We start from the raw sequence: 12,351 nt of genomic DNA, 5'->3' as shown, positions 1-12,351 counted from the left end.
ATTGCATAAACAATCGTTGATTGATATAAATTATTCATGTGCAGCAATTAAATTTTGGCCAGCGGGCGGTAATTAAAAACTTTGAATTCAAAAGTTTCCCAAGTTTTGCATGGCGTGGCTCAATAGATAATGGTCAATCAATGAATCGTCACTCCGGAGGCCCCCAAAACAAATAAGCCCAAGCTTCCTAAAGCGCCACGCCCATTTTTATGTGAATTTCACTCCCTGTTCCCCGACTTTTTTTTTTTTTTTGACAAGAGGTCGCCGCTTTGGCTGCCGGAGTCTCTACGGGCTTTATGTGTCAATTAGTAATCCGACGACACCGGTTCATCCGTCAAATGGGCGATCTTGGATCGGATGCTGCGAGGGTTGCTCAGTAACTACTGGAAAATGGCAAGTAATATTCCTTATAGGTAAGCAATGAGCGAATTATGCTTATTATATATTCAAAAGATTGGGCAATACATTTTTAACTATTAAATATTCTTCATTTAGACTCTGATTTCTGAAAGAAAAGTTTTCTAAACTGAAAGATTTCTGAACTGAGTCTGTAATGAAAATGTTTCTATGATTAATATATATATAGATTATTCTAAATATATTAATCATATTATAGAAAAGCTATAGATCTGCCCTCTTGGCAGACGCATTTTTAAAATCGATTCGGTTTCCCTTTTCATTTCGTTTTCATTTTTCGTGTCGTGATTTTTTTTTGTGGTAGTAAGTTTGTTTATCTTTATCGTCTTTGCCAAATATGTGCAATGCACTGAAAGAAATAATAGTAGCAATAAAAATGATAATTTCTTGATAAGTACTTTCAGTTACCCTTCTCTACAGCCTAAAACAAATATAAAAAATAAGAAATAAGATTAACTAGATACAACCGGATATATCATAAATGGTATTTTTACATTTTTTATATATGAAGAAACACCTCGTTTCTTTCAGTGCAACCTGTTGCTGTTCCAGCTCGAATATGGCACAAATTCAATACTGGTAGATATTCCAATAACTATGTAAATCGACCTCCAATGGATGTTTGTTAATGTGAATATATGTATGGATGTACCATACATACATATTGATGTTTTTGAGCATTTTAACATTTTCACAGAGAACCGGAAAGGGAGAGCGATAGAGTGGCAGAAAGAGAGAGACGGGGAGCGAGAAATTAAATAATTAACAAGCCAGGCAATATGCATATCAAATTTTGTAGTTATGCCAACAAACTGCAGGGGAACACTCATAAATAATTAATAATGCATATCCAATGCTAATTCAACTTGAGCCCAAATTTATGGCCCAAAAGAATTGAGGATGAGACGCACGAAAATTCCGGATTGAGTTACAAATGCATTTCATAACTCATTTTGAAAAAAAACCTATAATAATTCGATTAAATGATTGTAATTACTGTGGCAACACGAATTATTTGATTAAAGATTTAATAATTATAAGCACATTTAAAACAAATTATAAAATAAAATAGTTATTTTAAACTTAATATTGATGAATATTTCTTGCTAAATTATATATTTTACAAAATAAAATACGTCTTTAATTTAAAACTTAAAATTTAAGTGTGAATATTTTATAAAAGATAATTAATATCTATAATGAGTTCTTAAGCTGCTAACCTTTTTTCTCATTTTTTCTAAACTATTATAGATCATGTCAAAATATGGCCATAAAACATTTTGAAATAATATGCAAATGATTGTGCAATCTCAACAATAAAAAAATGTTCACACATTGTTTTATTTAATCAGTTAATAAGTATCTTTGGGCCAGACCCTTTTGACCATTTCGATATTGTTTGGCCAATATTTCGATTCAATTCAATTCGATTCAATTATTTGCATGTCCCGCCTTTGTTGGCCATCTCGTCTGAATCTTTCGTCTGTTGGCCAAGTGGTTGGCGATCGTTTTGGCCGTTTTGTGTGCATTGGCCAGTTGGCCAGTCGGTGGGCCAAATATGCATAAAATATTTGAGCCAAGATGGGTCAAGGTTTCCTCGATTAGCGGCGCGAGGGGTAAATCCCCCCGAAAACCGATCGCCATGGGAAAATTACACGCGTTTCTGCGGAAAACCAAATGAAAGATACATATGGTGGCTATAATGGTTATACAATCCAATCTGTTTTGTTGTGATTGGTATTAAAAGCCTATGAATAGAGTCATGTTTTATGTTGTTTTTTTTTTTTTTTTACTAGGCTATTTGTGAATGGTTGACATTTTGGTGGGCCTAGTTTCGATTTTTGGCGCACAGAGGTGAAATATTATATTCGAAAGATAAAATATATATTTTACACTGTGTAAATATATTGCCATATAAAAGTACTGATAATAATTGCCTTCCTCACTACATATATGCATATTAAACTTTAAAGCCATCGTTAAATATCAACTGATGTTGCACAAGAATCTACGAATATATCGTGTTTAGCAGGTGGTATTATTTTTTTGAAACTTTATTCGCGACAGAGGTGAGGCGACATGCTTATCAATGTTTAATGATTAATTCATAGGCCCTCGAAAAAAAAACTAATGCATTGCTAATGACAGGTGTAATAATTTTTGGCAATGCCAGCCAGATATTTTAGCAAGCATTTTGCGAAACGCGTATCTGAATCCGAAGTCGAGTCCGTATCCGTATCCGAGACCGATGCAAATGCAGAGCTAAATAGCTAATAACAGGAAATCCAAGCCAGTCGATAACGAGCCGGAGTATTGCGCAATCCGGACGGAGAACGCACTGACCACCGGTGACTGATGTCCCATGTCCGAGGCGTTTTGGCGGCAGGCGTATTAGTTACATCCGCCCAAAGCACACGGCTTCGGGAATTAGTCGGCATGCACTGCGAGAAACTGAAGTGAGTTGGAAATGGAAAAATCATTCTCAGCGATCTCGATTTGAGAATTTCGATCGCAAAATCTAGCCAAGATATCGAAACCCGAAATCAAGCAGGTTTCCTCTCTGGGGAATGCTGAACACAATCGATCTCGATTTTTTGTCGTTCCCAATTTTTCTAGGTGTATGAAGTTAGCTTACTCCAAGTAACTTCTTTAAGTTTTTTATGAAAATTATAATTGATTATTATATAATAATTATATTATTAAATAGGCAAATCAAACTTTTTTTTTGCTAATATACTATGTACGACCTATAAATTTTTCTGCGTGTAGCTGAGCGGCGATAACTCAATAAGCGGAATCTGAATATCCGAGCGAAATGCGAACGAGCAGCCACAGCGCAACTATTCGAAAATGTTGCGCAGCATCCCATGGTAACTAGCCCCAAACTAATGAAAGGCCCCCTTCTGTCCACTGACCACCACTGGGCCGCTTGGAGTTTGGAGCTTGGCGAAAGATGACGAAGGTTCGACAAACAGGGGGCAAAATGATGCGGAGATGGAGAGATGGAGATGTCGATCGATGTCGATGAAGATGCGCCGACTAGTTTTCGGATGGCCCTTGTATAAAACGCGTGGCTGGGTCAATGGGGGCATCATTGATCGGTTGGACATCGAGGGCTCAAGCACGACCACTGTGAAGATGAATGTAAGCAGGGCACTTGCCCATGGCTAAGGATTACCATTCAGCCAAGGATCCATTTACATTCCATTCATCTATTCATCCATCCATATGACAGTGATATAATATCCATAAGTTCTTTTTTTTCTGTGACTCAAAGTATTTGTTTTGTGTTCTCTTACGATTCGTTCTCGGTGAAGTTCTTTGGCGCCTTCATTGCGCTCGCCATCTGTGCACTATGCGGATTAACCCAAGCGGATATATCGCTCAAGTTGCGACAGCAACAGCAGCAACTGCAGCAGCAGCAACAACAGCCGCTGATCACCAAGGAGCAATACTACAAGACGGGCGGTGGCTTCCAGGAGAGCAACTACGGCAATTCCGGCTATCAGATCTTTGAGGTGCACAACCATTTCGCCGCCAAGGGACCCGCCTATCTGCCGCCTCAGGGTCAGGCTGCAAGTGGTCATGCCAACGATGATAGCTTGGACTTGAGCTTCCTCAACTTCCCCGATGCGCCAGCTACAGCGCCAGTTGCCACTTCGGCCGCAGCTGCTCCTGCAGCAGCTCCTGCGTCGATTCCTGTGCCCTTCCCTTCGAGCTACCAGCATGATTTCCAGCGCAAGGCTCCGGCTGCATCCTCGGTGGGTTACAGTGGTCAGGCCTATCTACCACCCACGGCTGCCGCACCCATTATCCAGCAGCAGCAGCAGCAGCAGCAGCAACAGCAGCAACAAGTGTTTCAGCAGCAGGAGTATGTGCAGCAGCAGCAACAGCAAGTGGTTCCACAGCAGCAACAGCAAGTGGTGCAGCAGCAACAGGTGCAACAGCAGTACAGCCAACAGAACTACGAGGCACCAGCATATCTGCCACCCACCACCAGCGAGGCAGTTGCTCAGCCAGTGTCCAACTACCAGCTACCAACTACCATCAGCTACCAGCAGCAGCAGAAGGTCTTCCAAGGACCAACATATCTGCCACCACAGCAGGAACAGCAGCAGCAGGTGCAGCAAGTTCAAGAGGTGCAACAGCAACAGCAGCAGCAGCAGCAAGTGCAGCAGATTCAATCCGTTCAGCAGCAGCAACAGCAGCAGATTTCAGTGCAGGAACAGGGTCAGGAATACCGTGCTCCTGGTTATCTGCCACCTGGCTACGAGTTCTCCAATCCCGATCAGTTGCCCGTGTCGCTCAGCCAGAGTGTCGCCACCTCGCAGAGTGTGTCGTCCGTACAGAATGTTGCCACCGCACAGAGCGTTGCATCCGTGCAGCAGACTGTCGGCGAGTATCGTGCTCCTGGCTATCTGCCACCTGGCTACGATGAACCACGTCCTCAGGCACCAACTCAGATCACGTACCAGCAGCCACAGCAACAGCTGCAGCAGCAAGAGTTGCAGCAGCCACAGCAACAGTTGCAGCAGCAACAGGTGCAGCAGCAACCTCAGCAGCAGCAACAGGTGTATGCTGCTCCTACACAGGCAACCATTAGCAATCCTGGTGCCCTTCCCGATGGCTATGATTTCGTTAAGCCCGAAAATGCCGAGGCCGCCATTGCCGAGCTGCACAGCCTGCAGACTCAAACCAAACTGCTGAAGCAACAGCAGGAGCAGCAGCAGTTGCTGTTGCAACAGCAGCAGCAGCAACAGCTGCAGCAACAGCAGCAGCAGCAGCAACAGCTGCAGCAACAGCAGCAGCAGCAGCAGCAGCAGGTGCAACAGCAACAGCAACAGCAACAACAGATCGTCGTGCAGTCTCAGTTGCAGGTTGCCCAGCAACAGCAAAACGCAGACATCGTCTATGGTCGCCCCAAGTCGCAGCAGCAACAAGCATTGGCTCCTCAAAGCACACTTGCAACATCTACTGCCGGCAGCTACCAGCAACAGTTTACGGCTCCTGCTTACCTGCCTCCAACTGCCACTGCCCCAGCTCCATCGCCAGTTGCAGCTCCTGCTCCCGTTGCCATTCCAGCTCCTGCTCCCCTGGCTGCTCCTGCTCCTGCTCCTGCTCCAGCTCCAGCTCCCGTTGCCGTTGTCCAGGCTACAGCCACTTCTAGTGCCTATCAACAGCAATACCGGGCTTCTGGCTATCTGCCCCCAGCAGTGGCCGCTCCTGCTCCTGTTCGAGTTGCTGCTCCGGCTCCAGCTCCTGCTCCTGCTCCAGTGCATGTTTCAGCTCCAGCTCCTCTGCGAGTTGCTGCTCCTGCTGCCGCTCCCGTTCGAGTTGTTGCTCCTGCTCCAGCTCCAGTGCGTGTTGCAGCACCCATTCCAGCGCCCGCGCCCGCTCCTCGCGCTCCCATTCACGTGAGTGGACCCGCTCCCATTGCCATTTCCCTGCCAGCTCCAGCGCCCACCCAGGTGACGCACATCCACTCCCTAAGGAGCTACATGAACACCGTACAGCCCTTCGCACGCTATGCGCAGCCAGTCAGTCTACGCCAGCAGCAGCAGTATCATCATGTCCAGCAGCAGCAGCAGCAGCAACAGGTCATCGAGGTGGCGCCCATGTACCGTGAGCAATCGAAGCGTCCTCGTTTCTATGCCCCCGCCTACGTGAGCAACGCTGTGCCCCGCCAGCAGCAGGCCCAGCACCACCTGCACCACCACTACCATCGCGTGGTGCAGAGCCAGCAGAAGCTGCAGCCCACGCTGAGCTTCAAGGCGCAGCAATCGCTGCAGAAGTTCATGCCCAAGGACGTTCAGGTGGCGGTGAATGTGGCCATGGCGGCGACGGCGCCCGTGGTGGCACCACCCGCCCTGCGTGGCAGCTCCCGTGTGCGCACCGTGCAGATAGTGAAGCCACATGCCACACGAACCTTCAAGGTGCTGGAGCAACTCGATCAGGCTGGTGTGAAGACGATCAAGATTCTGGGAGCGACCAATGAGCAGCCGCAGGGACGCCATCAGGTGGTCAAGGTGGTCACCCAGAATGCGCACAGTGGTGCGGAGAGTCATGTGCAGACCGTCAAGATCTATGACGATGTGCAGCAGCCACTGCGATTGCTGCCACAGAGCAATGCCTACTTGCCACCAGCGCGTCCCAGGGCGCGAATTGTGCGGCAGGCGTCGAAGCCACTGCGTCTGCATCCTGTGGCCAGTCTGTAGAGGATTGGGCCAGGATTGGACCCGCGCGCAATTCCCAGCACTGATTAGTTGTTAATATATCTATCTCATCCATCCAGCGTCTGCACTGCACTATTTTTTTTTTATTATTCTGCATTTTAGTTTTTGTTCCAACTCTGATGTCGATGTTTCACCTCATTTCGCATGAAATTTCTGTGCACAAACAAGCGATTCAAATGGCCAATCATCGCATTCGAAATCAAATCATTTGCATGCAATAACAACCGATTCGAATTTCTTACCTAATAAATTTATACTTACGTAAAATATGTAAATAATTTGACTGTTTAATTTCGTTGGGGATTGGGCTAGTCGGAAATTGGAGTTGGACCTTCAGATTTTTATGGCCAACAGAAAATGGGTTGTGCATTTCGAGTTTTATTCGTTTCAAATTGGTTTCGATTACAAACTCAAAACTCAGTATTCACTATATTCACTTGAATATTCAAAGATCTGTAGTAGCAACTTTATGAATCATTTGCATCGCATTTTAAGCAGTTTTGGAATCATTAGTTCGAGTAACTATTATAACTATTATTACTTCAAAACAGCCATGTGAACAAATGTTGTGGCATCTCTATGATTGCCACTATAATTTAGACGATGTCTCTGATCCGAAATTATTCATCCCAAAAGGCGTGTCTTCCCCAACCCAAACCCAAACCCAAAAACAAAACTCTCTCCCAAACGCGTGACCTTCGTGGATTTTGTGGTTTCATTTTCATTTGGGGGCTGTGGACAGTGGGCTTTTGACGGGTTTTTATTTATTTGTTTGCTTCCGCTCTTAGTAAGCGGCTAATAGTGAAAGGCCAGACCGGATTTGTGGCCTACACGTTCCATTTTTCAGTTTATTCGTGCTACGATGACAATTATTCGCACCTTACTCAATACCAAATATCGTAGGCATAAAAAAACCACATGATTTTGCAAGTAACTCATTTAAAGTTATTGGGAAAATGTTGTCGCCATTGTGAATAATATCATTAATATTTATTAAGATCCTTCATCATTTGTTTTGGTTAATTAATATTAAATTGAATTAAAATTCAGGATTTTTTTAGGGTAATTAACATGATTTTGAATTAAAATTCAGGATTTCTTTGGGGTAATTAACATGATTTTGAATTAAAATTCAGGATTTCTTTGGGGTAACATGATTTTGAATAAATATTCGACACAATTCTTTAATTATTCGGGTTACACCACTTTCTCTCAGTGTATGAATGCATTTATTTCCTCCGCCCTTTTGATGAATTATAATTCCAGTGTTTTGACATCGACCGATGACATAATTCCCAGCTGAATGCAGCTAAACCCTGAGCCTAACAAAAGCGATGGTCCACTCTAATTTCCATTGATGTGCCATGTGTAAAAAAAATATTAAAAAAAAAAAAATAGATCAAACTGAAATCTTTTCTAGCAAACAATTAGAACTATAGAATTTAGCCGACAATATTATATGATTAAACTTACTAAAAGGTTTCAGTTTATAGTTGTTTAAATTTTCCTGCACTTAACCCCTTCTACAGCTTAACCCTTTTCTGTGTTTCTGCTGCAACTTCTTTCTCGAACTTACTAATGGATCCATCTATTTCTTAGTCACATTTTCCCGTGCGACGAACTGCAGCCAAATGCCGCCCTTGTGGACGCCCACAAAGATCAGGGGATCTAACTCTGTGCCATTGTGTGTCCGTGGACTGACCAGCACCTCGAATCGCTGGACAATGGCCGCCAGTGCGGCCTTGGCCATGGCCAGACCCAATCGCATCCCGACACACTGACGTGGCCCGTTCCCGAAACCCAAAAAGATGCCCTGCTGTTTGCAGTCTTTCAGACCGCCGTCCAGGAATCTTTCGGGTCGGAAAAGATCCGGTTCCGGATACAGATCCGGATCATTGTGCAGGGCGTAGATGGGCACCATCACATTGTCGCCGGGCCTCAGCCTGAGGGGTTCCGAGTGGTGGCTACCCCGGAGCTCGTACTCCTTTGTGCAGGTCTTTGATGCCCAGCCGCCAGCCGGATAGATTCGTAAGCTTTCTGAATAGATAGATGGATGTGATATTTGGTACTTCAATGCTCCATGACCCATGACCCACCATTAAAGCAGGCACTCAGATAGGGCAGGTCTATCAGCGCATCCAGATCGGGCAGATAACCATCGGGATTGACCAACTGCAGTTCCTCGTACAAACGCCGCTGGCAATCGGGATTACGACCAAGCTAAGTGGATATCTATGAGCTGAAATATATCTAATACAAGATGAAGCAACTTACCAGCAGAAGACAATGGGCAATGCTATTGGAGGTGGTGTCCAGGCCGTCGAACATGAAGGTCATGGCATGCGAGGCCATGTCCTCCTCGCTGAGATCCAATTCCCTCTGCATCTCGAGCAGATGGTTGATGAAGTCGTTGCGATCCTGGTGCTTGGAACGGCGCAGGCGCAGAGCTTCGCTAATCATCTGGCTGTAGAATAGATCGTGGGAACGGGGAAAGACCTTGGGACGCAGCCAGCGCGGAAGATTCGGGAAGAGGCCACGGACGGCGCCGGCAATAGCCAATCCTCGATTCTCGGCGGACATCTCGTGGTTTTGACGCACAACCGGCAGTGGATTGTCGGTGAAGGTGCGCGCTTGGATGCCCAGGACGCAGTCAAACAGCGATTCACCCGTGAAGCGGAGACCCAGCTGGACAAGAACGTCGAGCTAGTGCATCCTTTTCGAAGATGTTTCAAGTGATACTCACATCAATGCAGTCCAGATCCTTGCCGCCAGCCGACTTTATCGCAATGAACTGACAGAGATCCTGACAGACGCGCTGCATGATGGCATGAGTGGTCCGGATGCGACCATTGGTCAGCAGGGTGGAGAAGACCGCCCGCTGGTGGCGCCACTCCTCGCCCTCGAGCACGAAGGGATTGAGGGCGACCAAGCGATCCTTGGCGATGTCCACCATCTGGGAGGCATCGTTGTTCTCGAAGTGACTGAACGCGCTCACATAGATCTCGTAGACCAGGCGGGGTTCCAGGACGAGCAGCTTGGGTGCACGCAACAGATAGCAGCCCACATAGCTATGGGTATTCCTGTAATGCCTGCAAAGAAAACATAGTATAGGTCGTAATTTCATCCATTAAAACCCAACTCAAATATGAGGATACCCACATATAGATATCGCGCATGTCCATGGTGAAGTGCTGGCGTGGCCAAATCATGTTGGGAAAGGAACCGAAGAGCGGAAGGGCTCTGGGCTCCGTGACTCCGCGCCGCCGCCAGTGGCCAAAGTTGGACACCAGAAAGGCGTAGATCGCGCCCAGCAAGGTGGCAATCCCCAGTAGAAGCGATCCAAACATGACGACGTTGTAAGCGAAACTGAGTGGATGAAATTGAATCGGATACGCGCATCTGGGGGCACAAGGAGACCGGCGGAGATTGGGGTTCTCCTCCGTAGCGTGCTTCCATTGCCCACATATACTATGCATACACTTATTATTTCCCATTTTGCAATGATCTTATGTGGGTTTGCGTGTCGCTGGAACTTAGGAGGGGTGCCATTATCGAATTAACCAGCGAACTGCTCTTATATCAGAACAACTAAGTAGCTGCATTTCGAAGTCGAGCAGAGAACGTGTTCAAGCAAAGGTCACAGGTCACAAGCCAGTTAGGATCAGCGGTAGTGAAAGTAACTGCCAACAACCTGACAACCCTGAACGAAGCAAAGTCAAGAGTCACAAGACAATCGCGGAACACTTAATTCAACAAAAGAGGCCATTGTCGAATGTTTAGTTGAGCTGCTTTTTATTCGCATATTTGAGTGTAAATATTTATTCACCAACGACTCGTGCAAGAAGAAAATTCCAAGCAAATCATTTCTCTCTTTCGAAAAACGTCAGCGAAAAACACTTTCAATTTCGAATCGCGACAGATTGCCATCTTCTGTGCCATTTGCGTTGTGACGAATGCCATTAGATGAGGTTGCTTGTTTGTCAGCTTAGTGAACTAATCAATCAACTGCGAAATCGAGTCTCTATTTGGGGATTTGTGCAGTAGGCTTTTGCTTCATCAATCATCCAAGATTTTTCCATGATTGATGGTATTATGTAAACGAATTGCTCCAATTCCGGATAACAAAGAGAAAAATAAACAAGTATTGCTCTAAGATTATATATTATATTATATTATATATTCAAATATAGATATTAAATTTTTGTTATATATTTATTAAAAAATATAGATATTAATGTTTTCGTCTTTGGTGTAGAATATTAAAATATGATTGCTTTTGACTATAACTGATTTTCAAATGTAGGTGGTCTTTAAGTGTAGATCCCACTATTAAGTGTAAGAGCCCACTAGTCAGTGGCATTGACATTGTTTCGCCAGACGAATCTCGAGACCAGACCGTATCCAATGGACTCCAGCTCATCATGAAGAGATCTTGGCCAGCTTTTGAGGTGATGATTCCGCTGGTCTGCAAGATATGCGAAGATCCCTAATGATATATTCTGATATATTGTATCAGATTCATATATCTTATATAATAAGAACCAACATTTTCTCAAAAACTGCCTACAAAAATGAAACAGAACAATCAAACAAAATCGCAAGTGCAAAAGATATTATTAAAATGGCTCACAGCTCCAACAATGCTTTAATTACGAACAGAAGTTTTACCCTCGATTTTGGCAAATAGTGCCAATTATGTGACTCGTGTTCTTTGCAAATAGCGAAAAGAATGAAACAATGCCATGGATCGGAGCACCGGAGATCCAAGTGGGGGGCTTGTATTTGCCCTAGTCAAATAAAAGTTTAATCTTCGGGTGGTTGGATGCTGGTTAGATGCCATAGGTATGGGTGCTATAAAAGCCTGGTTAGAATGAAGCGAAAGACACAGTTCCAAGTGCCACTGCTCCAAAGCAACAAGATGCGATTCCTCTGCGTACTGATCCTCGCCTGCCTCCTGGCAGTGGCACACAGCACCTCCACTCCAGCTGCTTCGACTTCACCACCAGCTTCTACGTCGACTCCACCAGCTTCTACGTCGACTCCAGCTGCTTCAACTACTTCACCTACTTCAAGCTCTACTTCACCATCGTCGTCCTCATCATCCACGGTGACCACCACTACCACGACAGCTGCTCCCACGACCACCACCACCACGGAGGCGTCCAGTTCATCATCGTCGAGCGATAAGAAAGTTCGGCACAGGAGGCACTACGTCAACCGGCGCCACAGGAAGGACAAGAAGTCCAAGAACAAGAACAAGAAGAGCAAGAAAAACAAGAAGGACAAGAAAACCAAGAAAGTCCGACGTACCCGGCGCAGTGGTTAAATATTTGAGTCCTTTCCCTCGAAATCAACCCACCGATCGCAGCAAAAACTATGATTATATCACATCGTAATATACATTTTTTTTACCAAGTAAAGTAATTGAAAAACATTGAAAAATACAATTTCTAAATCGAATTTTAGTTCTTTTAAGGGATTATATAATAATATATACAAAAAGCTTTTTTAAGGGAATTACTATACTCAAAATCCTTGCAGAGAAAAACGATAGTTGTTGAGTTTTTTAGTTTATGCATTTATTATTATTATATGGTGGAATCAATTCTAGAATCGACCTCTCAAATGAATTCTATGACACTTTCGGTTATACAAATGAATTAAAAAAGATAGATTTTTTTGTGATTTTTCTCTTATAGAC

The 12,351-nt window shown here is 44.7% G+C and overlaps 3 protein-coding genes across 3 annotated transcripts; 2 read left to right on the top strand and 1 right to left on the bottom strand.

Annotated features, from left to right (window-relative positions):
* The first annotated feature begins 3,526 nt into the window (after positions 1 to 3,526).
* LOC117147600 (histone-lysine N-methyltransferase 2D) lies at positions 3,527 to 6,632 on the top strand. Its single transcript, XM_033314550.1, has 2 exons — positions 3,527 to 3,561; positions 3,735 to 6,632. The coding sequence occupies exons 1-2, from the start codon at positions 3,556 to 3,558 to the stop codon at positions 6,630 to 6,632; spliced, it is 2,904 nt and encodes a 967-aa protein (XP_033170441.1). The 5' UTR covers positions 3,527 to 3,555.
* A 1,084-nt stretch (positions 6,633 to 7,716) lies between these two features.
* LOC117148525 (probable cytochrome P450 28c1) lies at positions 7,717 to 9,997 on the bottom strand. The gene is made up of 5 exons (XM_033315939.1): positions 9,810 to 9,997; positions 9,394 to 9,739; positions 8,925 to 9,335; positions 8,747 to 8,870; positions 7,717 to 8,687 (listed from the first exon to the last, which is right to left on the bottom strand). The coding sequence occupies exons 1-5, from the start codon at positions 9,995 to 9,997 to the stop codon at positions 8,239 to 8,241; spliced, it is 1,518 nt and encodes a 505-aa protein (XP_033171830.1). The 3' UTR covers positions 7,717 to 8,238.
* A 1,571-nt stretch (positions 9,998 to 11,568) lies between these two features.
* Positions 11,569 to 11,983, top strand: LOC117148488 (putative protein TPRXL). Its single transcript, XM_033315868.1, has one exon. It carries the CDS (start codon positions 11,569 to 11,571, stop codon positions 11,974 to 11,976), a length of 408 nt encoding a protein of 135 aa, XP_033171759.1. The 3' UTR covers positions 11,977 to 11,983.
* The last annotated feature ends 368 nt before the right edge of the window (positions 11,984 to 12,351 follow it).

Source organism: Drosophila mauritiana, chromosome X (genome assembly GCF_004382145.1).
Source record: "Drosophila mauritiana strain mau12 chromosome X, ASM438214v1, whole genome shotgun sequence".
Taxonomy (NCBI): domain Eukaryota; kingdom Metazoa; phylum Arthropoda; class Insecta; order Diptera; family Drosophilidae; genus Drosophila; species Drosophila mauritiana.
This window is presented reverse-complemented; position numbering and strand designations above follow the sequence as displayed.